Source organism: Mugil cephalus, chromosome 4, assembly GCF_022458985.1.
Source record: "Mugil cephalus isolate CIBA_MC_2020 chromosome 4, CIBA_Mcephalus_1.1, whole genome shotgun sequence".
NCBI classification, from domain to species: Eukaryota; Metazoa; Chordata; class Actinopteri; order Mugiliformes; family Mugilidae; genus Mugil; species Mugil cephalus.
Window position 1 is genome coordinate 11,787,979 of NC_061773.1, and position 23,698 is coordinate 11,811,676.

Consider the following 23,698-nt stretch of genomic DNA (forward strand, 5'->3'; position numbering starts at 1 on the left):
GGAGGGGCCTATATAGAAATTCAGGTTACTCAGTACTGACTAGTTATGTCAGGAATTTCAAGAGGAGGGTGAGTTAAATCTTTGGTCACTTCTCGTGCTGTTACACTGTGTTTTATTCACCGCACAGTCACATATGATTGCACTCAGATAACGTTTGATCTCACCGAACCCCCAAGGTGTTACAGGGAAACATGCAGTTATAAGAACGACATGTTGCACATGAGATAGAACAGCAGGCGCGGGCTTCTACTCTTGAACTTTTTGTCAGCACTGCAAGTAATATATAAAGATTAGAGATTTTATGGTTGATTCATCACTCTCGTTGAGGCAATAAGTTCTCAAAAGGTTAACGTAAAACGACACATACTGTTAATGTTTGTAAGCAGCAGAAATGAGCCGTACTGTCGATTTAATGAACTTATATATAATAAAGCTTTTTTTATACAGTCGTATTTTTGTGGACACTAAACTTTGTCACGATAAACTGAAGGATGACAACATCTGCCAGTCAGTTAGCATGCACATTGTAAAAGATAACCGTCATTAGATAATGCCTTATTTTCCTCAAGAGGAACTGGGAATGCACATTGTATCTGCTCTTAAGGACCTATTCAAAGATCAGTTTATGGCGCAGCACATGTCTCTTCGTCTAGTGTACTTCCCAGTGAAAGATAAATATTCACAATCGCCACTTGTCTGAGAGACCTTGACTATCCTCAACAATCATTAAACAATAGGAGCTCACTGTTTGCGCCTAAAGACTTTTGGTGCTACTGTGGGGTACTGAGCTTATGCTCTATGGCATCGCAGGATATTTTTATGATTATTTTTAACTACTACAAAGCAGATTAGATAAACCCGCTCCAAATGTTGTACCTGTCCGGCTGTTTATTTTGCTTAATCGAGTGGCTTACTTTTTATTTTATTATTATTATTTTTTTGTCTAAATTTTTAACCCATAATGCACCGAAACATCAATGAAATTTTGAATTAAAAAAGAAAAAGAAAAAGAAAAGCTTTGCTTATTTTTATGGTTAAATGAGAGACAGGTTTTTGGAAGGGGGAGTAAAACTCGTGTTAAAAATGAATGACTCCTTGTTAAGCAGAAATGAGGCTTTTGTGTGTTTTGTGACATCTAGTGGACACTGGTTTAGACCACATTAGACAGAATTAGATGGTTACTACATGAACCCGTTATTCATGTCATCCCCGTAATGGACCGAAAGTTTTTTCTTCAATTTTCGTCATAGATAGCAGATAACAGTTAGCTTGGATAAAGGTGGATTATATATCGTTTGAATAAATACCATTCGAGGGGGATAGTCAGACTCAGACCATCATCCGGCCTACAAGTGCCTGCACCTCTCGAACAGGTGACTCACTCATGCAGAAGGGGCGAAGAAAAATCTAGTTTTATTTTTAAAAGCAATTCTCCTTTTTACGTTGCTATTAATTCCTGTCTTTGTATTTCCTTCCCACGCAGGACCACGACTGATCGGACAGAAAACCTCGCTTAACATGGAGACCGCAGTGTTCACCAGCTGGCTCCTCTTTGTGCTGTTCAGCCCGGCTGTGCCCATGTGTTTACCCACTGACTTCACCCTGTATGTGGAGAAGCCGGAGTGTGACTTCTGTGTGGCCATCAATACTACTATCTGCATGGGATTCTGCTACTCAAGGGTACGTATGTCCCGCGTAATGGGAAGAATCGTTGTCGATTCCTTCAGGTGGAAAAAGGAAAACGAGGAAAATGGTGTACCACCAGAAAAGAAATTGTGTAATAATTGACCATGTCTAATGGAAATTTTCTGGAGATTAAGATGTAAATAAAAGATTGCCCTTTTATTAACCACTCTTTTGAGTAAAAATATCATAAACCAAATTTAAGGTAACATTCAAACTTTTTGGGCATCTTTACAAAATCAAGTTGACATTCTCTAAAATTAAAGTTCCAGTTAGTATGTGGATGATTCAGTCTTATTTTTTTTAACCAAAATAATGGTCCCCACTTGTCCTTTACATCTATGTAATTTACAGCTTGTTGTGTGTGTGGCTTAACATTTTGTTTGACATTAAGTAGAGAAATTGCATAAAAATGAGCCGCTCCGGTACACGGTTCCCAGTTTCATCTGCTGTTGCGGCTGTGTTTGTTATTGACAACCCAGGACAGCAACATGAGGAATGTTCTCGGCACGCGCTTCCTTATCCAGAGGAGCTGCACCTACGATAAGGTGGAATACCGCACGGCCATCCTGCCTGGCTGTCCCATCGACTCCAACCCTGTTTTCACCTACCCGGTGGCCCTCGGCTGCCACTGTGGTGCCTGCAGGACTGACACTGATGAGTGCGCACACAGAGCCAGCACAGACGGAGCTAAGTGTACCAAACCCGTTAGAAGGATCTATCCGTACCCTGGCCAGAGCAACTATGTGATCCCTTTTTGATTCTTACGCACTTATTCGGGTGGTTATCTTGTTTTTCTTGTAATGGGCGCACTGTTATGTGCACTGTCTGTACTGTTACCTTTTGTACCAGCTTCTTTCACTGGCCCTTTGTTGCCCAACATGTCTGTGCCGCAGCTCTGCTTCTCAGTTTACAATGGGGGTTGATCCCGGCGTGTATTTTTGTCCGCATCATTATTCGTCCTTTTGTTCGCTGCCAGACTTCATTATGTTAAAGGATACTCTATAGAGAATACTACTCAATTAAAGCTGAGGTCTCTAAAAAGCTCACTGACTAATCCGTGCTTGAGATAATCACATCCTGTGTGGGAGTGTAGCGTTTATTCCAAAACAAACAGAAGGCCATGAGCAACAGCGTCGCCTCGTGATACTATATTTATCTCTGCAGTCCTTCTGGAAAGCACGTGAATGGTGACACAACCCTTCTTATTAAATGGATTACCTTTGTTGATGTTAAACTGCAAAGATGAGACACAGTGAATGCTGAAGACTCACCAACCATGCCTGTGTTTCTTTTAACCATGACTCTGTGTCATCTCAAGCACATATCTGTGCAGTTTGCATTCACAAAGGGAATTTTGGAAGACAGCTGGAGCTTATTAATAGCTCCACAGTTCAGAGCGAGAGAATCTATGATAAGTCCATCATGTGGATCTCTGTCACGTCTTTCGTCACGTTATATCGTGTTCAGCCTCTACAGAGAATACGTTGCATCAGATTTCTGTTTTAGTGACAGTATCCGCATCAAAGTGCCACTGTCTCCATAACTATTTTTCTTCTTATTTGTTATTCTTACATTTTCAAGCATTTTGATCAAAACATAACAAACACGAGCTAGAAAAGACAGCCGGTGACCTTCATGGTTGGGAAACACCAGATTTAAAGGTCCTCGTAGCAGGGCTCACTTTTATTATGTCTGCACCAATCCTCAAATCCTCAAAGCTTTGAACCACATGAGCTGACATGTATAAAACCTTGAAGCCACCTTGGGGCAAGGTGTGTTTTGGGGTCAGAAGTGGAGCCAGATATGGCCCAACTAACTGTACGAAGGGAGGGGACAACAAACAGGTTTACAAAACGCTGACATCAGTTCACTACTCTTCTGAGACTCTATTGCCTTGAGTATATACAACTTCAGGCACAATGTTCAACCTTGAAAACAGTCAAGTGGCCCTTTGTAGTCCTTTGCCCATATCTCAACAGTCACACTATGTGAAATAGTACGCTGCATATGACCGTCTTTCCTTTCAACCAAAAGGTTTTGTGTTTTTGTCAAAACAACCTTCATGAGGAATGTTTAATTCTTAGAGGATTTCCTGGGTACAGATGGTTCATAGGGTCAGGTATTAAATTATCCACAAAGCCACACATTAATAAATTACTTATACAGTTTTTATATATATATATATATGTATCATACAATTTGACTGTAAAATTGTCAGCCTTATACAGCACAATAGTTTGAATTGCCCAGCTAAAATTGTGCAGTGGTCTTCTGAAAATCATAATACGCTTATGGGTAAAGCAGTGGATGAAATGGAATTTGCTTTCGTCAGCTCTCCAAGGGAACCAGCTATGTGGGGCACATACCAACCACTCTTTCATTCAGACATACCGTACAGATTTGTTTGTGTTGTGTTTATTCAAACAGAAAAAATGTGAGAAACTTCTCAGCCACGGTGGCAGCATGGCTGGAGGGGGGTCAGGCTGTTGGTTGTCGTTATCCTAAAGACTTTGTAGATAGCCTGAACACGAGGTTCATGTATGTGGATTTGGCTGAGCAGTTATTTGAAGGATTGCCCTGAAATGTGTTACCAGGAGGGTGAATAGTTTTTAAACTCCAGTTTATAACTAAATGTTAAAGAACATAATCACAGTCACACCATCTGCAGCTGCCATTTATTTGAGTTTGCTACGATAGAAATACGATATAGAAATTATAATATTAAAATATTTGTAAGCACCAAGTTTTAACAATTCAAACAAAACCATGCATATACATGTCTAATCTCTCAAAATCTCCCTGACAAGTTCTTCTAATGGACAAAATATAGCTTTAAACCATGATGTTTAGATTTAGACCATTTCTATTTTTTCCCAAAATCATACTAAAAACTACTAACTTTTGTTTTGTGCACAGTACCACTGCCTTTATGACTGAAACTAATATTCTGGATATCTAATTACGGTTTCAGCTTCACCTTTTCAGTGAAAAGGCCTCTAATATGATGTAACAGAGAGAACATCTAGAACACATACGGTGATGAAAAAGTGTTGGACCCCTTCCTGATTTCTTATTCTTTTGCACCTAAATGTTTCAGATCACCAAACAAATTTAAAGACAGAGAACACAAGTAACACAAAATACAGATTTTCAAATTAAGTTTTTCTCTTTTTTATTAAGGGTAAATAAATCCAAACCTACATGGCCCTTCCTGTAGTTTATCTCACCTTAGTTTAATGCATCTAAAGAAAGGCAACTGAACTTGTTCTACAAGACTTGTTCTACAAGTCCAGTTGCCTTTCTTTGAATGCCTTTTGGATTACCATGGAGTGACCAGCCCACCAAAGTTACCAAGAGTGCAGCAACGACTCATCCAAGAAAATGACCCACAACAACACCCAAAGAACTGCAGGCCTCACTTGCCTCAGTTAATGTCAGTGTTCATAACTCCACCATAAGAAAGAGACAGGCCTGCATGGCAAAAGACCAAAACCACTGCTGAGCAAAAAGAACATAAAGGCTCGCCTCAGTTTGGCCAGAAAACATCTTGATGATCCCCAAGACTTTTGTGCTCTGTGGACTGACGAGACGAAAGTTGAACTTTTTGGAAGCTGTGTGTTTCTGTTACATCTGGTGCAAAAGAAACACAGCATTTCAGAAACACAACATCATAGCAGTTAAATCTGGTTGTGGTGTGATGGTCTGGGCTGTTTTGCTGCTTCAGGACCTAGAAGACTTACTGTGATAAATGGAACCATGAATTCTGTTGTCTACGAAAACATCTTGAAGGAGAAAGTCGGGCCGTCTCTTGGTGACCTAAAGCTGAAGAGAACTTGGGTTCTGAAGCAGGACAGTGATCCAAAACACACAAGCAAGTCCACCTCTGAATGGATGAAGAAAAATTAAATAGTCAGAGTCAAAGTCCTGACCTGGATCCTATTTTAAGGCACGACCTTAAAAAGGCGGTTCATGCTGGAAAACATATCTGCCTGAATTACAAGAATTCTGCAAAGTTGAGTGGGCCAAAAATCCTCACGGCGCTGTAAAAGACTCATTGCAAGTTATTACATGCTTGATTGCAGTTTGATTGGCCCAACGGGTTATTAGGTTTAGGGGCAATCACTTTTTCACACAGGGCCATGTAGGTTGGGATTCATTATTATTATTATTTAATAAAAACCTTCATTAAAAACTGAATTTAGTGTTATCTTTGACTAATACTCAAATTTGTTGGATGGTCTGACACTTTTCAGTGCGAGAAACATGCCAAAGAATAGGAATTCAAAAAGGGGGCCAACGCACCACTGTACAATTATGTAAGTTTGATGTGCTGCCTGCCCAAACTACATACCTGATTTCCACATAGGCCACCACCCACTGTTACATAACGTTTAAGCTTCCCATGCATTAGCAGTGAAAGACAGATATTTATAAAGTCTCTAAAAGTGCCTGTACCACCTCAAATGAGCCATCTATTCTTTGGCCTTCTCACCTTCTTTTATTTGAGTTTATTTGGACTTTCCCAGAGAGAAAGAAACGCACCGTCTGCAGCTGCAATTGAAACCTCTCTGGTAGAATGTACTAGATGGTCTGACTCAACCCACAAAACATCCAATTGAGTAATTCAGTAGGTGTCTCTTTGTTCATGGTTTAAACCATAAACATAAATACGGTGTGAACTGTATAAACCATTAGGTGTGGTTAGCTTACCACACAAAATACACAAATTTTACCTTATTATTTTAAAAACTCAACTCAGACTTATCGAGCATGAAGCCTCCTCTTCTGTGAAATCCTTCTCCACATTCACACAGCTGCACACTCAATCCTCAGCCGTGACTAATAAGAGAAGTGAAACCTGCCCTCTCTGAATGGTAGCAAAGTGACAAAAAGCTAACCAAGAGCGGAGGAAGTGTTCAAACGCTCGAGCCAAATAACTGCATTTACCTGTGATGGAAAAACACTTCATTGCAAGTAAAAAGATAATAATAATAAAAAATAAAAAAGTAACGCCATCATAACCTCACTTTATATGTGTTGTAATTGTCTTGCTGCATTAGGGGAAAAGTGAGCAAGCTGACGTGGCATGCTCTTGGGGATTTCCTCTCTTACAAGTTAACATATTTACAAAAAATTATAGAATGGTTTGTGTTTAACTTTATGTGCTAAATGAAACTGTGGCTGACTGGGTGGAGTCAAGGGTGAATGTATGTTGAAAGCAAATGTCCCTAAGCTGCACAAAAAAAGAAGAAAAAATAGTAAGGGTTTACATTAGAGCTTGTTACTCGGTTTTGTTACTTCACATAACTGGGACTAATATATTTACCAGAATAGAACAGAACAGAATGATGTCATACAGTCACTAGTGCACAGCACAACGGAGCCAAAAAGCTCATCTGAATCATCTTCATGGTGTTACGTTAACCTGTTCTTTTGAGAAAAATGGTCTACACCTATTTGCCAATCCTGGACCAGTGCCATAGAAAAAAAAACCACACAGATAAACCTTAAACTCCGAGCTTTTGAACTCGTTTATTTCAACTTTCAACCAAATAATATAAAATATGTGCCGTCGAACAACGGTTCCTTTCAGCGGAACCGTGGTGCATCCTTGAACATCCTTCTGTCTCCTGATTGGTGGAACAGCTTGATTGATGGGTGCAACCTCCAATCAAATAAAGGAGGGGAAAGTTTAGCCAATCAGCTGCCGGTATTTTTTCCAGATAACGATTGGCTGTCATCTAAAAGGGTGGTGGTTATACGTTAGCCACGCCCCTTAACTCAAACCCAATGGAAATTTCCAGTCGCTCGGCTGAACCTTTATTAACAGACTCAGGCGCCCAACGCACGGAAGTAGAGATCTTACGGCTCGAAGCAATCTTGACAGAAACATTACAAGACAATCTTTTGGTGAGTACAGCATATTTTGTGTATTTACACATGTCGCAAGCGTTTTAACTCGTCGAGTTATTTGTGTTCGCCAACCTTTTTTCTTGAGGCGGTATTGGTATGAATGGTGGGAGCGAGCCGGCCTTTGAAGTCGTGTATGAAACTGAGGACATCACTATAAATGGTTCTTTCTGCTTCTAACTAGTCGCTTTAAAGTATTGTTCAAGATTTCTGCAGCACGTCGAACTGGATAAATTAGTGCGTGAGGTTTTTATTTTGTAACAAAAATGAAGGGACAAATGGTCATACGTGCACACGAGCGCCGTGTGAATAGTTTCGATTGACGTTTTGACAGATTCGATTAGTTTGCATTAACACGAGCCGCCTGGACGGTAACTTAATTTAGAAACGATTCAACTGCTATAGATCGGTATCACGGTTCGATAGAAGTCGGTGATGCCCATACAAGGCGTTCCGGTATGTGAACTAGATAGAGCACGCCCACGGGCCGCATTACTGCATCCTCCGAGCCACCACGCCACTGTCCCGTGACTGTACGTCAAATAGATAAGTCAAAGCTTCTCCCGTGAGCGGAGTAAACTCTTAAACTGCCTCTACTCAGAAACCCTACCTACTCATACGCCCTTGATAACAGTCCCTGTCTTCTCTCTCTAGGACTCCGTTCTTTAATTTGACCGAAACACTCATCACTCAGTCTACATCACTTCACCTTGAGTCTTCTACCATTTCTTCAAAGTCATCATGTCTCAGCAGCAGATCAGGTGAGTCTACAAAATATTCACTTTCTCTCTGTAGAATCTAGTAAGTTGTCAAGTCTTTGGAAAATGGCTCGAAGTGCTAATTTGCAATTGTCAAGGGGGAAAAAAAAAAAAGATGCTAAACCTAGATTGAGGATTTGTGAGGAATAGTTTGACAGCTGTTTGGACTCATCAACACAGTAGCTGGCTGCTTAATTAGTGATTAATGTTACTTATATATGGCTCCTCGTAGCAATCAAAACTACCTATTAAATGTTTAATAATACATTTTCACAATTCTGTGTTGTTATATTGACGCGTTGCCTTTTGTCTCCTTTCAGCCTCCCTGCCAAGCTCATTAACGGTGGTATTGCTGGCATTGTTGGGGTTACTTGCGTCTTCCCCATTGATTTGGCAAAGACCAGGTTACAGAATCAGAGACCAGGCCAGCAGGTTTACAAGAGCATGTGAGTATTTATAGCTGCTCTTTTCGGTTTGCCCTGTATTTGGCGTCATACCTGCTGCATCCATGTTTAATCAACACTCTTTCTCGGTAATCCCAAAGTGACAGATGCAACGCACTGTGACCAATGCGTAGAATTAGAGGCATTCCTGACTCGATGTACTGTGACGTTTGTTTATCTTTTGCAATCCTCTCCGTCCAGGAAGTCTTTGTCCTTCAGCGTGCCTTTACAGAGTGGAAATTCACAGCTCTATTTACCCTCCTATTCCCCGACCGACATTTATTCAGTGCCATATTTAGTTTGGCTCCTGTTAGAAGTTTTAAATTAGGTGGCGGTGTCCTAATGACGGCTTTACTGTCTTTGCAGGATGGACTGCCTTGTGAAGACAGTTCGATCTGAAGGATACTTCGGGATGTACAGAGGTAAGACTTACGCACGTCTGAATATTAAGAAGCATTAGGCTAACACGGTTAGATATCCAGGAGGATTAAGTGTGGGACAGGGTAAGATGTTTCTATGATGCGGTTGAACATTGATTACTACTGGGTGCATTAAATCTTAACTGCGTATTCAGATATCATGTTTAGTGCATGAGCTGCTTGATTTACTTAAATGTGGTTAATGCAGTTAAAGAGAAATGATCACAGCCGAACTCATGCAAAGTGTTTTTGCAACTTTTCACACTAACTGTAAGAATATGGATATGTGTTATATGGCATACATGTAGTCAAATGGAGAACACATGTACTGTTGTATTAGTCCACCAGTTGATGTAGAAAAAAACAAAAGTTGAATCAACAAAGAAAATGGAGGCCTTTTAATGTGGGTCTCTGCCTTTGTGAGGAATGCTGTTTGTTTGCATCTGTGTTTTTCATATTACAGACGTGGGTCCCCCTGGGATATTGAAGGCTAGCCGATAAGGCGCAGCCACGCTGGAGGCAAATCATTAAATGGTTCTTACAATATTGCTCTACTTAAAACTTTAGGCACAAGTTGTGTTTTTTTTTACCATCTGTTTGTTATGTAACTTGACCCCTTGTCAATAACTCCCTGTCTGTCTCATCTCTGTCCTGTCAACTTGTCTTGGACTGTCATTCTCTAGACTATGAATTGTGTCCTTGCGGACTTGGGATGCATATTAATCCGTGGCGAGCTCAAGTTCACTTTTTATAGTGAATATTCCCACAGTTGCTCGAAGTCTGCTCACACAGTGCATAGTTCTAGATACAGTCGGTCCCTTCACTAACATCTCTTCATTTTTCTTGTCTGTTGTCATTAACCGACTTGTAGCCTTTCAGTAGACACAAAGATTTCTTTTCTTGGAGCTTCGTCCACACAAAGTGGGCCCTGTTGTCGTACACTGACTTATTGTACCTCACAGACTTTTTGCATCTTCTCGATATTCATTCGTTCGTTCATTCGTTCGTTCAGTTCTGTCTTGTGTTTTGCTTCTTTCTCACCTCCTTTCTGAAACTACTTTTAATTTCTCTCTTCACGTGATCCCCTCCACCATTATTACTGAAGCTACTTTAAATTGAGCATTTGTCTTGTGTGTAGATTAGCTATGCAGTTGACTGATTACATTCTGATGCTGTAATAATAGTGGCAGGGAATGTGTTTTGACTTGTGCTGAATGAAAACAAAGATTGCGACTTCAGAGCTAATTGTGCTGTTTTTTTTCCTCAGGAGCTGCTGTAAATTTGACATTGGTTACCCCTGAAAAGGCCATCAAACTGGCTGCCAATGACTTCTTCCGCCATCACCTTTCTAAGGATGGGTAGGCATCATTACAACCTGACACCATTTTATCTGAAATATGCAGCGTTCCCTCAGTTTATTTACTTCCTGCTGTTGTCTCCGTTAACAGGAAGGGGCTGACGGTTGTCAAAGAGATGCTGGCTGGTTGTGGTGCAGGTATGTGCCAGGTTATTGTCACCACTCCCATGGAAATGCTAAAGATACAGCTACAGGACGCAGGCAGACTCGGTGAGGAGAAGAATACAAACATATTGTCTCATCTGTCTAAGTTTTTGACGGTTAATTTGCTTATTTACATTTATTTATTTATTTTTTTTTCCTGTGAAGCTGCCCAGCAGCAGAAGCCGAAGCCGGTCATGATGTCTCCCACAAAGCTTGTGGCCACCAACGCCGTCCTCAGCCGCTCCTATAACTCCGGCAGCGTGGTGACCGCACCACGCACCGCCACACAGATCGCAAAGGAGCTCATCCACACGCAGGGCATCCAGGGCCTCTACAGAGGCCTGGGGGCGACGCTCATGAGGTAAAATTGAGGAAGCAGATATAAACTTGTCACACCAGTTATTTGATATGGGTCACTGGTCTGAAACAGCCTTTGTTTTCTTTCAGGGACGTTCCCTTTTCTATCGTTTACTTCCCGTTGTTTGCGAATCTGAACCGCCTGGGTAAACCCAGTCCCGAGGAGTCGTCGCCCTTCTACTGGGCCTTCCTCTCCGGGTGCGCCGCGGGATCCATCGCCGCCGTGGCTGTCAACCCCTGCGACGGTGAGCCGCACGACCGGTGCCATGAGTCGTGTTGTGCGTCCATCGCATCGCAGAGATGCTAATTCTGTTTCCTTTGTTTCCAGTGGTCAAGACCAGACTGCAGTCGCTGAACAAAGGGGCTGGTGAGGAGACTTACCGTGGGGTGACGGATTGTGTAAGGTGAGTCAGTGAGTCAGTCGGGTGATTCATAGCCGCTGTCATTTGTCCTTTTGTCTGTCTGTATAAATAAACAATGTTTCTGTCTCAACAGTAAAATCCTGCAGAAGGAGGGGCCCTCTGCATTCCTGAAGGGTGCGGGCTGCAGGGCTTTGGTCATTGCGCCTCTCTTCGGCATCGCGCAGGTTATGTACTTTGTTGGTGTTGGCGAATACATCATGGACAACTTTCCTCTGAGCCTCCTGGCAGCGTGAGGCCCCGTCGGCTTTTCCGGCTGGCTATGCACAGGACCTGGTGGAACAAGTGGCAGCTACATACCACCATCAGTTTACGAAAAATAATTGAAAGACCTACGATTTCATCATCTGTATCATCTGACAGCTTTGTTGCACTTGAACACTTTTGTGACTTATTCTGAAGGCTGTGGCCGTTGTTTGCACTCGAAGCTGTTGGCCTTACTGAGTCGGGGACTCAGAGTTGCAGTGTTAATTTTTCTTTGTCCCCAAACAGTCATGTTCAGTTTCCCTCTGTGAGGGAGGGAGCTCACTCCATCAAAAAAAGACAGACCTATTTTTGTGTTTTCTTCCATGATAACTTTTCTTTTGTATGGATGTGTATGCTAGTTTTATTTTAAATTGTGACAGAAAGTAGCTCTCAGTACTTTAATTGTGTATGTCCTTCTCCGTTGTTGTTGTTTCATGTTACAGAGCCTTTAACTTGGAACCAAGATTTGAAATGGGGCCTAGTTTACGCAATGTGTTTGCAAAGGGATTTTTTTTTTTTTTTTATCATTATTTTTTTAACTCACATTTTCAGCAATAACCTCGTGTACTTGTTTAAATTGACTATGAACCTTCCAGTTGACCTGGGACCATACGGTTTACCAAACCGTAGACCGCGTCCTCGTACTTAAATGATTGTTGGTCCTTGAACTGAAATCTTGATATCTTCAAAAACTTGAGAAGCATTTGTGCACATTATATACATGTATATGTTTGTCCACACGACATTTGTTTCACATTTCGTTTTACATATGCATTCGTACAAGTTCAATCATCAGATCAGTTCTGGCTTATGCCTCTAACGGGGCAGTTCAGCATCTCTCCTCGGTTCTGTCTGAGTGGAGCATCATTATATTTACTGTGAACAGAAACAACTGTTACATACTCTGCTTGTGATGGCTGTTTGTACATAACTTATAAATATTAAACATTTGCAATGCAACTGGTTACTGTTTGTGTTCTTTGACTGATTGCTCTCATGAGGCCCACACATACTAGGCAGAGGTTTCTGCTCCGAGTTTTGTAGTGTGGCCGTTTGGTTAATAAAGTTCTATAAACAAAACCAAAATTAAGGAAATGAATTCAGGAAACGTCGGACACGGCATTAAAAGCACCCAATTGTTTTTTATTACGGTTAACAGTGTGACATACTCTATATTATTCTATAATTCACATCTTATTGGCACACCAATAAAATTTACATCCACAAAAATTCACACGCACACACACGAAAGAAAAAGCAAACTAGCTCACTGTTACAGTTCAAACGTGCTCCAGAAGAGCTCAGCACGACGTGTTATTTACCTTTCAGGTGAATTTGGGAGATTTACAAAGGGGCAGTTCATCATAAGACCTTCCTAACCCTTTGGGTTGATATCGCGTCTACACTTCCTCTATTGTGCTTTACGGTAGAAATACTTGAGAGTGGTGGCAGGGAGGAAGCACGCTTTCAGTAAATGTATTCAAATCAGGAGCAATAGGCAAATAGTCCCATAGCTGGAGGCTCGACTGTGTGACTCAAATAGGCACATGACGGAAATTTACTCTGCAAAAAGGGTAGGCTAGTCCTCAAAACGCTAAAGCACACGAAGCTGGATCGGTATTAGGCCTAAAAAAGGGGCGAAGAGAAGGGCGCGGAATAAATAACGTTAACGGGCAGACGTATAAAACATATTTACAGCAATACTCCTCAGTCACAACATTCCTGCGTCGAAGAAGGCTTCGCGTGCTGCGTTGTAGCTACAGTCGCCTCTGCAGAGCACCAGCGGCCTGACGAAAACGTGTTAAAAAGCGAGGAATGTCACGGGGACGTGCTAAAAGCCGAGCGCGCGTTACGATAAGGGAACGTAGAAATAAGCCGGCGTGTGTGTGTGTTTTGGTGCTGGTGGAGTTCGAGGAGAGGCTGCGGAGTTAATGGTCCAGCGTGAATGTGGTCCGTGCGTGGATGACTGGGACTGTCGGGGTTTTATTGTTCTCTCTCTTTGATGTTCAGTGAACCTCCCCACCACCACGTCAGTCTAGACTACAGGGGAATGACATTGAAATGTGACTTTAGTGTCGCCCTTCCCGTGTGGATGGGTTGATTATGAAGGGCTCGTGTAGTGGTCCGGTCGGCGGATGGTAGAGGAGGAGAGGGCACGGTTCACCAGCTATATAACCTCCCTGCTGTTCCTGATGGCACAGCACAGCACCATACTGAAGATCATTCCTATGATCTGAGATCAGACAGGGTGTTTGCACCATGTTAAAGCATTTAATATACAGCTGTGAATCCCACATACGTGAGGACGTTTCAATTAAGATTTTGTATGTGCTCACCATGACTCCTGAAATGCCGATCCCTATGTATCCGATGATGTGCAGCTTTTCGTTGAAGAAATCTGTTATGGCAGTCAGACAGTCCTGCACGGAGAAAGACATTCACGTTTAACTCATCTCACACATACATGTTTCTATGGCTGTCTTTGTGAGGACATTCATTCACATAATTATTCCCCATCTCAAATAAATGCCTAACCCTAACTATAACGGAACTGTAACCTTTACCCTAAAACTGAGTCTTAACCTTCTTAACCTTCATACAGCCTCATAAAAAAGTGAGGACCAGCCACAATGTCCTCACTTTGCACAAGTGTCCTCAATCAGACGGTGTAAAACTCACTCTGGTGCTCGGATAGATAGCTGTACAAGAACAGACGGGCACACACACTATTTTAAAACGCTGTTATGCTGCCACCGTGTGGACATGAAGTGTCGCTGCAGGCCGGAGGGATTACCTGAGTTTCCTCCGGGACATCTTCACACAACGCAGTAGCCATGTCCGATGTGGAACCTCCACAGCAGTTCAGCTGTAAATATAAAAAGGAAATACGGCAAAATGCAACAACGAGGGCTCGCCGCCGCAACAAATATGAAAGAAGTAAGCAGCACACCGGCACAACTCACAGTTTTGTGGTACTGTAGTGCTATCGCGGTGCTGTTGGCGTCGCTGGTGTCAGCAATGGAGCTACTGTAAAACTTCTGCACTTCCTCTGCGATCTGTGAAAAACAATAACACAGACGTTTATTTATTGATGGTAGATTTGTATTTTGGATGCCGAATTTGGTTTAATTTGGTTCATTGAACTATAAAAAAAAACAAAAAAAAAACAGCCTACCTGTTCCTTGTTTAGGAAACCAAACACACCAGCAGTGATCTCTGCTCCACAGATAATCAGGAGGCAGGCGAAGAACTGCAGAGCAAGGAACGAGGTTTATTAGTGCAGAGGTCTGTGTTTATTACAGAAATTTACTTCAGGGTCTGATCGGTTTATTCTAGGGATCTGAAACGTGATAATCGTTTTCTAATATTCAAAGTTCATTGTTGGACTTGAAAACAGCTCTTGGCTGTTGGTGTTTCTTTTCTGAGGTCGGAGGGAAATAAGAATATCATCTAAACTTAATCTAAACCAGAAAAAACAATCTCATTTCTCATTAGAAAGCCTCTATCCTCTATGTCTGCTGAACAGTGAGACTGTCCGCAGACAAATTTCACAATGCTTCCCGTGCTGGCTGCTGATTAAAAAAACTGATTGTCATTGTTTGTCATTTCCACAAAACTTCATATGAAGATCTAAAAAAAAAAACTGTAGTTCCATAAAATCTAAAGTAATAAATTTAGATGTAATCATGGTCAGAAGATTAAAAATAACAGCTTAGGGGCACTAAGCACTTTCGAGCACTTGAACTCACCGACGCGAGAAGACACTGGGACTCACGCACGGCCCCGAAACAACCGAAGAACCCGACGACCATCATCAAACCTCCTGCGCCAAGGAGGATGTACACAGCTGAGGGGAGACGCAAGCAGACAGATTAGTCCTTTAAAATAAATAAATAAATAAATGAGCAAAGGTTTTTTTTTTCTTGTGCCCATGAGATAGTATCTCATGCGCGAGGTGCCTCCAGGGGGTGCATGGGATAAAAAACAAACAAACAAACAAACAAAATTATTCACATGGGACTAGTTTTGTTTCAGATATTCTCCTCTGCATCCGTGTTTATTGTGGGATGATGCTGCTGCTTTCCTCCTCACTCCACTGCGTGTCAGAGGGCAACTAACGCTTTTTGTCAGGTTTAGTTACTTTGTAAATTACAATGGATAATACAAAATATATTATTGATACCACTGACCCCGGGTGGAAGAACTTGCTAGTATTTAAATCAGCTTCACCTTTGCAGATAAACACTTGAATTTAATGATGTGGTGACCTCAGAGGCACAAATGACTGCAGTTCACAGTTTGAGCTGAGGGTGGCAGCGTGATCCCGGCGCTCTCGTCTCTGTGGAAGCAAAACATATAAAAGGACTGCCTGTGTTTGAGCAGCAGCTGGGAGGAGTAGGTGGAAACTTATTTAGTAGCCTAGAACATCTGAATCGCCTCCCACGGTTCAGTCTGATTATCGGCCTACTCACTCACAGAGGGGGAAAAAAAAGAAAGAAAACCTGACACAAGCGCACTGTGGTATTTATTGTTTGGATTATTGCCTCTCCTTAAGAAATACGTATTTAGTTGCATTATTTAGGAACTGATGTATCTGTGCGGTGGTGTCCAGATGGAGCTTCTTGTTGCTGAAACTGATGAAATCAACTTGCAGAGGGTTCAACAAAACACAAGACACTCATCCCTGGTCCAGGCAGCTCCAAATATAGCTCTTAGTCCTGCCCAAATATAGACTAGATGTCCGGGCCAGGACCAGAGTCTGTTCAGAATCATAATCAAATCTGAATCAAGACACTAGTCTAGAGGGTCTCCTGAGCACCAAGCTGCACTCTTTTTGTTGCATTAGTGTTGGTTTCCAGTTACTCAGACTTGGTGCATTCGTGGCCCTGGAGGGAAAAGCAGTAAAAAACTGATGCCATCTGTCTCATAACACGGCAAATCAAATTTTGGGGAGGTTCGATTGCTGCAGAAGGTCCACAATCTCCGCTCCCCTCAAAGCCTAGCGGACGTCATCACCCCCCCCCCTCGCGTCCTCTCCTCCCCCCCGTCCTCTCCCATCGCTCACTACCGAGCCCTTTACACTGTAACTATACACCAGGCTGGTCCCCGAGGTCCATGCTAAGGGGCCTAATCAGTGACATAGACAGCAACCGCTGCAGCAATTTAATTAATCCACAAGGAGCCGAGGCAAGCTGTTGTTTTCCTGCTGTCGAACAAAAGGGGAGGCAAAGATGAGGGGAAGAGAGCGCCGAGCCGGAGGGAGCTGGGAGCGAGGGATGCACAGCTTCAAAGCAAATTGTCCAGGGTGGGCGATGGAAAATGTAATGTGCAAAGAAAGGTTGGACTATGTATATACAAAGCGTCCACACAGAACGGACCCACATTACTTCCACCACTTAATTACTGACTTTAACGTTCACTCTTTCTGCTGTAGCGCCTACTCTTGGGGAACCCCTGTGACATGTTGCAGACAACTGGTGAGGACACTTCCTGTTTATTAAAGCTGGTAAAAGGAATCAGTTCTAAATGCAGATTGGTCACGTGTGGCGCCCCTCACTTTATATAAATACATTTACGCAGATGTAATGGCTGTTTACGCACGGAGAGCGTAGCAACAAAGGTGACCGAATGGAAAGTGAATCACCCGCAGGGAATGCTGCCAGTTTGTCTTCTTATGGTATCACTCTGTTTAGTCTCTCCGCTCGAGGTGAACGCAGGCAGCGCTGCTCTTTCACTCCTTCGCACGGCGGATGCTCGTAATGATATCAGCCTTTCTGGCTCCTCTGGAATCACATGTGTAGATTAATAACTTGCAGTGGTAGCCGCGTTTAAGTTAACTCTGTGGCGTGATCACTGGGTTGATATTCATCGCTAAATTAGAACGCGTTGCAGCTTGTGTTTAAAGGTTAGCCGGTTGTTAGTATTTACATCGTCACGCCTCCGAGTGGAAAATGTTTTTTCCTGTTTGCATTAAGACGTGACACTTAATTGTGGCAAAAGTCATGTTTGGCGTCTCTCATGGAAACAGGATAAGAGCAAAAACAAGTGTGCATAAAATGAACAGTTAAAAATGTTAAAAACGTTAAAATTTTAAACGATATAAAAGCTTTTGCACAGATCAGATACAAAAAAGGATGGGTGCAAATCAGCTAAAAGCATACTCAAAAAAATTCTCTTTGTAATATTTGGGTTTATAGATAATAAATAAAATTCATGATCATAAATGTTCCGTGGTTCTGACGGGTTTATGATGAAGGTGAATCAACACTGATCAAACCAGGTAATAAGATAAACAAGATTAATAACCAACTCTAAAGCACATTAACTAACTAACTAACTAACTAACATAAAGGTGGAAATTTGAATATATCCATAAATTTAAGGGAGGTACAGTGAAGTACAGTATGATAGAGAATTTAACTTCTTCTAAAATCGGGTGCAGCTTTAACTGAGGAGTCCTGCAACATTTGAATGTCAAATTAAGCCACTCTGAAGAAAAATAATCTCACCTGCTCTAGTTTGCGTAAGTTGATAAAAGAGATGTTTTAGATAATACTTAAGCGATTATTTCTATGTCCAGTTTATGTTTTACATTTCATGTTTGCTAACGTGTTGCAGATGTGTTCTCACAGAACAGGTTTAAGTCTCGGTGAGACTTTAAGCGCGATGCGTCAAAGTTTAAAAAACACAGTCCCCGGCTGCTCAGCGCCTTTTCCCCTTGACATTCGCACCAGCCCCTGTGTGAAACGTTGCTTTCGTTATGCGCCGGTTGCTTTGCAAGATATTACAGCGATTACAAACGGAGTCTTCAGGATAGTCTCCTGTCACCTGCCCCACCCAACCAGCCGCTCGTGTCCCGAGGGAGGCAGCCAGTTCCATGAAAGCACAGCAGAGAGCTGATGAAGTGAAGTCACCATTTTAGGTCATGGTCTGAACGGGAGTAACAAGAATAGGCTTCATTCTAATCATCTGCTCCAACGCAGAGCCAGAGACACGGAGACACAGAGAGAGGACCTATTGTAGCGAGCGCTGAACACTGCCGGCTGTATGTTTTAATAACCTACAGTGTGTGTGTTAGCTGCGTGAAGAGAAACTCTTCCTTCGGTATCAATGAAATGCCAGCATGGTGCGAAGTGCTACGAGGACATTTCTGCAAACGGACAGAGCAGCGCGTTAATCAGTCAGAGTCCATCCGTCATAATTTGTCTGATCGATCAGCTCGTGCTATTCCAGTCCGGCGGAAATCAAATCAGCGTTTGTAAACACAAAGTAAATTTCTCCGGGGGCGTGGAGCACCAACACTAATGGCGCAGTTCAATCACCGTTTGACATTTTCCTCGTTTACTTCCCCTCGGCCTGCGGACCCACGAGAGGCCGCTTCCAGGGAAGGAAGGCGGGGTTCTGTGGACGCATCTTCCTTTAAACTAGCCTGAGAAATTTGACTGAGATTTGACTGAAGATGAACTTCCTTCCTTTGTTACTTGCTGAAGATGAATTGCGCCTGGCGAAGCGTTCATCACCTTTCAAGGGCCGCAGGTGTTACTGGAGGCAGATGAGCCCCCTGGGTAAACTTAGCTGGTGGAAAGATGATTACGTCGCACCATGAGAGAAAAAAAAATCACATCATGTGGTCGACATAAGCTCTGACTTGTTGTATGTGTGTATTCACGTCCTGTAACCGTGATTCATTGGACAGTTTTACACGAGACGTCTGAGAGGAAATTAATCCGAGCTGCTTTTGTGATGGATGAAACCCACATGCGACCTCCTCGTATCGTTTGCGTTGCTGTTTGTGAGCAGCGTTTCAAATGATTGAGAAGGCCTCATGTGAAGAGTGGCATCGTATTGTGTGTTCGTGTTTGGAGATCACATGTGTGAGGCTGTAGAACGTGGGACGTACCTATGTAGAAGGTGTACGGGGCGGCGTCGCCCGTCAGCAGCTTCCCTGTGTCCGAGTCGAGCCTGAGCCACAGTCCCACCGCCAGCACCAGCAGGCCCGCCAGCTGAGGAGGGACGGACGGAAAAGATCAGCGCTCGTGTCATGGTTTCACACTTTTCCCCCCCACAAAAAAACAATGACACAGCTTTGACACCCGTGAGGCCCCTCGTGTCTGTTTCTTGAATCATCAGCTGATTAAGATTCTGCAGGTGGCGCTCTCGTCTTTGTGTCATCACATGAGAACCCGCTGATGCTTTTTATTTCCCCCTCTTCATTCCAAACCAACTCCAGCCAGAAATGCTAATGCTCCTGTTGAGTGACGAAAGGCCTTTCAAAGGAATCCACCAAGCACGCACAAAAAAATAAATAAAAAAATAAATAAATGAAACCATTCCTCCCTGGACAAGCTCAGACAGAAATAAACCAATCGATTTAAATCAGGTGTCACCCTGAGAAAGTTAATCCTCACGACCTTCTGCGTAGATGGCATTATTTGGTTTGTGCAGCCAAGAAAAGCACCTGACACATGAGGGAGTCTAATGTGTATCAGACCACAAATATGTGCGTTGGCTAAAGGATAACATGGTTTTATATCATCTAAATGGGTCAGAACGCCAACAAATAACAAGCTGAAAAAATTTAATCCAGATTTGCCATAGCAGAGCTGCGTTAATGACAAATCATTAACCAAACCCTGTGTTTCATCTGTTAGATTTTTTCCTCCTCTTTATATTCATCCAACCCAAAGAGTGGGAAGCGTCTGCTGCCAGGGAGCTGCTGTGAGGCGAGGAGCACTTTGCATCGGCAGCTCTCGCGCGTCCTCACGGGCCATCAAAGTTTCACTCCCGAGCGCGGGCACGAGTGGCCCGTCTCCCACGGTGCATCTCAGCCACAGGCTGTGCCAGCCTCACGGTGCCTGGGTGATGTAACTCGCGCTGGCATCGGCCGCTCGTTGGCTCCGCATCCTGAAGTGACAAGCGTACTGTACGCCCCTTTTGGCTGCGACCACAACAGCTCTGCTTTCAGCCCCAAAACGGGACAAAAAACAAAGGGGCCGCTGTCACTTCGGGGGTGACACAAGTGATCGTCTTACAGATCACAGATGAGCAGATGCAGCCGCCGGAGCCCCGGACGTACTGTATCATTTGGCAGTTAAACGGCGGTATCCATCGCAGACAATCGAGCTGGCCTCAAACATCCAGTCGGTGGTGAAAATGAGGTTCAGCCCGTGTAACTGCACCCTTGTCGAACCAGGAGCTTTGCCTTTGATCCTTTCAAAGATCACACCGTGAAATGCAGCTCCAGTTCTAAAGCAACAAAAGGCACCGGTCGTCTCACAATCACAAGAAGCGGGGGCATAAACAAAAGCTGATTCCTACACAAAGTTCACAAGAAGAAAAAGTGAAAGCACAAACTTGGACTTTGTGTTATTCTTTGTTATTTGAAGTGATTCAAATAAAACTATCTGACATATCCTGCATGCGCACTACAGGCCTGCGTGCACAAGCTGTGGACATTAAGGTTTAAAACTCCTGTTCTGCTGCATGCTTAAACAGTCACCAGTCGACAACACGTCCTGGAACTGATATCAGATGAGGAGCCACTGCAGAGAAAATCATGAATGAAGTCACAACAGCCGGGAACCACAGGACACCCTATCCCGGCATCGCAACAAACCAAAACTCTGCATGATGTCCCCAAAACAGATTCACTTAGAAAAACACAGGGAAAAAAATAAAAAAAAAAACAACCCACTCCTACTCACTCCCAGACCTGCAGCAGGAAAGTCACAGCACGATGCCAGATCGTGAAAGAGGATCTGTGTTGGAAAAGTAGCAACACACTGCAGCTCGGCTCTGATGTATATGTGCTGCATTACACGCACACACACACACACACACACACAATAAATCATAAAGAGTGTTTAACAGGCGTTAGTGGCTCTGATTGGATTTGCTCATTAATTATTAAAACATTTTGTACATGCTTCAATATTCACGATGATGGACTGAAATGAGAAGTAAGAGGACCAGTCACATCGTTTAGGAGAGGTCTCAGTGTTTGGGGAGCCAGACGAGAGTCAGGGGGAGACGTTTGAAAGGGCAGGTGCATTTCTGAGTGCCGAACAAACACAACAAGAAGATGGAGCCAAATAATCGACTAAAGGAGAAAAGCGAAAGCAGTGTCACCTGACCGGACACAAAGCAAACAGAATGAATAAATAAATACATGCAGCTAGGTTGATTTTTTAAACAGCCGTATCCGTGCACACCGTGTGTTTGAGGAGCGGACTTACCCAGAAGATGAAGTTGAACACGAAAAGCAGATATTTCACGCATTTCATCCCTCCCTGCACTTTGCCCATGGTGCCACCTGATTTGTCGATACCACCGATCTGAAGAGCGATGCCCGCTTGTTTTTATTTCAGTTTTGTTTTTATTTTATTTGATATTTGCGAATCCTCGCTTCCTCCAGTTGGACGCACAACCCATGCAATGATGAGGACCTGCGCACGAAGCCGCCACAGCATCCGCGCACGAAAACATGCGCACAAGCCGCACGAGCTGCCCGTTGGCTTTGCACCGCCCATTTGTATTTGTGTGTGCGTGTGTGAGTGCGTGCGTGCGCGCGCGCGCGCGCGTGCCGTGGTATGGGCGGGGTTCAGGGACGATCGGGGGACTCTCGAGGGAAGCCCCGGGAGGTCTGCCTGCGGCACGAGGAAGTGGTGATACAATGGTTTCTACAGCATTACATCTAAGATAGCAATTTCCATGCAAGAGCTCGGTTTAATCAGGTTAAGTCCGGTAAAGCTCATTTGTAAAGGAAATTAGTTTGCAGATATGGATGAATACCGGATTATCCAACCGTCTGTGCGGCTCTTAGACTACAAAAACAAGAGACACTTTCTCCACCTATACCTCCAGAACTCGTGACCTTTGCATTGGACGTTGTCTATCGGACGTCCTACATGAGTCACTGATATGAGTCTTTATTGTGGAAACATGGCACGTGTGTTCACCAAAAACACGAGCCGAGATAAATCCCCTACGGACTCAAGTTATGCCAAGATGCAACGGAGCCGGGGTTTTAGGGAAAAATAAGATAATCATTTCGACAGCTAAAAGTGTGCAATTGTCTGCAGATGTTTATGCTCCCCAGAGGATACATCCCAGTGTGTGTCAATTTGTTACCGCTCCAGCGTTTGACATGTGTGACTTGTCTGTCACATCACTACATGCTTTCACTTTAAGGGCGAAATAGCCTTTGTCATTCTCTCACTCTTCATCTGAAGGATTTATCTCACTGTTCATATGTGTGGATATAGGGACTGTACACAATACCACAAATAACATATAACATTACATGTCGCAGTCATTATTTTGATTTTATTTCATTATGTTCTTTATTTGTAGTGAAATCTATAACTGCTCTGCAACCATTTTCTTTGAGGTTTTTCTTTCTTTGGTGACAAAATGACAAAAAAATAATAAAATAAATAAATAAATCTAAAGAAAAAATAAATAAATCTAAAGATACCTTTAAAATATTAGTCCACTACTAGCCAACCACTACTTTAGTTTTTGGTCTACTTGCAAAAGCTTCTGACATTTTCATCTTCCTCGTGTCTATTTATAATGATGTCACACATGGCCTCAGCATGGTGATTTGTCTCAGTTAATTAATCGCATTTAACTGAATACATTGTTGCGCAGTTCAGACAAGAATCAATGTGGGACATGATAAACATTTTATTTTTAGGATCTGAATCCCTTATTTATTTTCCATTGGCCCTACAATACGACTATATTAATATGTAATGTAGCCGCGGTTCACCCTGAGCAGGTCTGTCGCAGCGCTCACATAGACAGAAAGGCAGCCATTTATGCTCACATGCACGTCTACAACATCTACCAACAAAGAATTTCCAATTGTATTTAAGTGTATTTAAACTAAATATACGTATTATAGTCTAAAATTAAATGCACTGTCTTTTAATGGCTACCTGTAAACTCCCCCCAT

General features: G+C 42.9%; 3 protein-coding genes across 3 annotated transcripts; 2 read left to right on the forward strand and 1 right to left on the reverse strand.

Moving 5' to 3' along the window:
- Positions 1-1,250: 1,250 nt before the first annotated feature.
- tshba (thyroid stimulating hormone subunit beta a) lies at positions 1,251-2,730 on the forward strand. Its single transcript, XM_047583911.1, has 3 exons — positions 1,251-1,373; positions 1,484-1,680; positions 2,166-2,730. The coding sequence occupies exons 2-3, from the start codon at positions 1,519-1,521 to the stop codon at positions 2,442-2,444; spliced, it is 441 nt and encodes a 146-aa protein (XP_047439867.1). The 5' UTR covers positions 1,251-1,373; positions 1,484-1,518; the 3' UTR covers positions 2,445-2,730.
- Positions 2,731-7,444: 4,714 nt separating this feature from the next.
- On the forward strand, positions 7,445-12,699 carry slc25a55a (solute carrier family 25 member 55a). The gene is made up of 10 exons (XM_047582121.1): positions 7,445-7,596; positions 8,251-8,357; positions 8,675-8,800; positions 9,164-9,219; positions 10,484-10,574; positions 10,665-10,783; positions 10,883-11,078; positions 11,165-11,319; positions 11,403-11,478; positions 11,570-12,699. Exons 2-10 carry the CDS (start codon positions 8,338-8,340, stop codon positions 11,727-11,729), a joined length of 999 nt encoding a protein of 332 aa, XP_047438077.1. The 5' UTR covers positions 7,445-7,596; positions 8,251-8,337; the 3' UTR covers positions 11,730-12,699.
- Positions 12,700-12,861: 162 nt separating this feature from the next.
- On the reverse strand, positions 12,862-22,220 carry tspan2a (tetraspanin 2a). The gene is made up of 8 exons (XM_047582122.1): positions 21,975-22,220; positions 19,640-19,742; positions 15,489-15,586; positions 14,915-14,989; positions 14,703-14,795; positions 14,534-14,605; positions 14,076-14,159; positions 12,862-13,972 (listed from the first exon to the last, which is right to left on the reverse strand). The coding sequence occupies exons 1-8, from the start codon at positions 22,041-22,043 to the stop codon at positions 13,907-13,909; spliced, it is 660 nt and encodes a 219-aa protein (XP_047438078.1). The 5' UTR covers positions 22,044-22,220; the 3' UTR covers positions 12,862-13,906.
- Between the last annotated feature and the right edge of the window lie 1,478 nt (positions 22,221-23,698).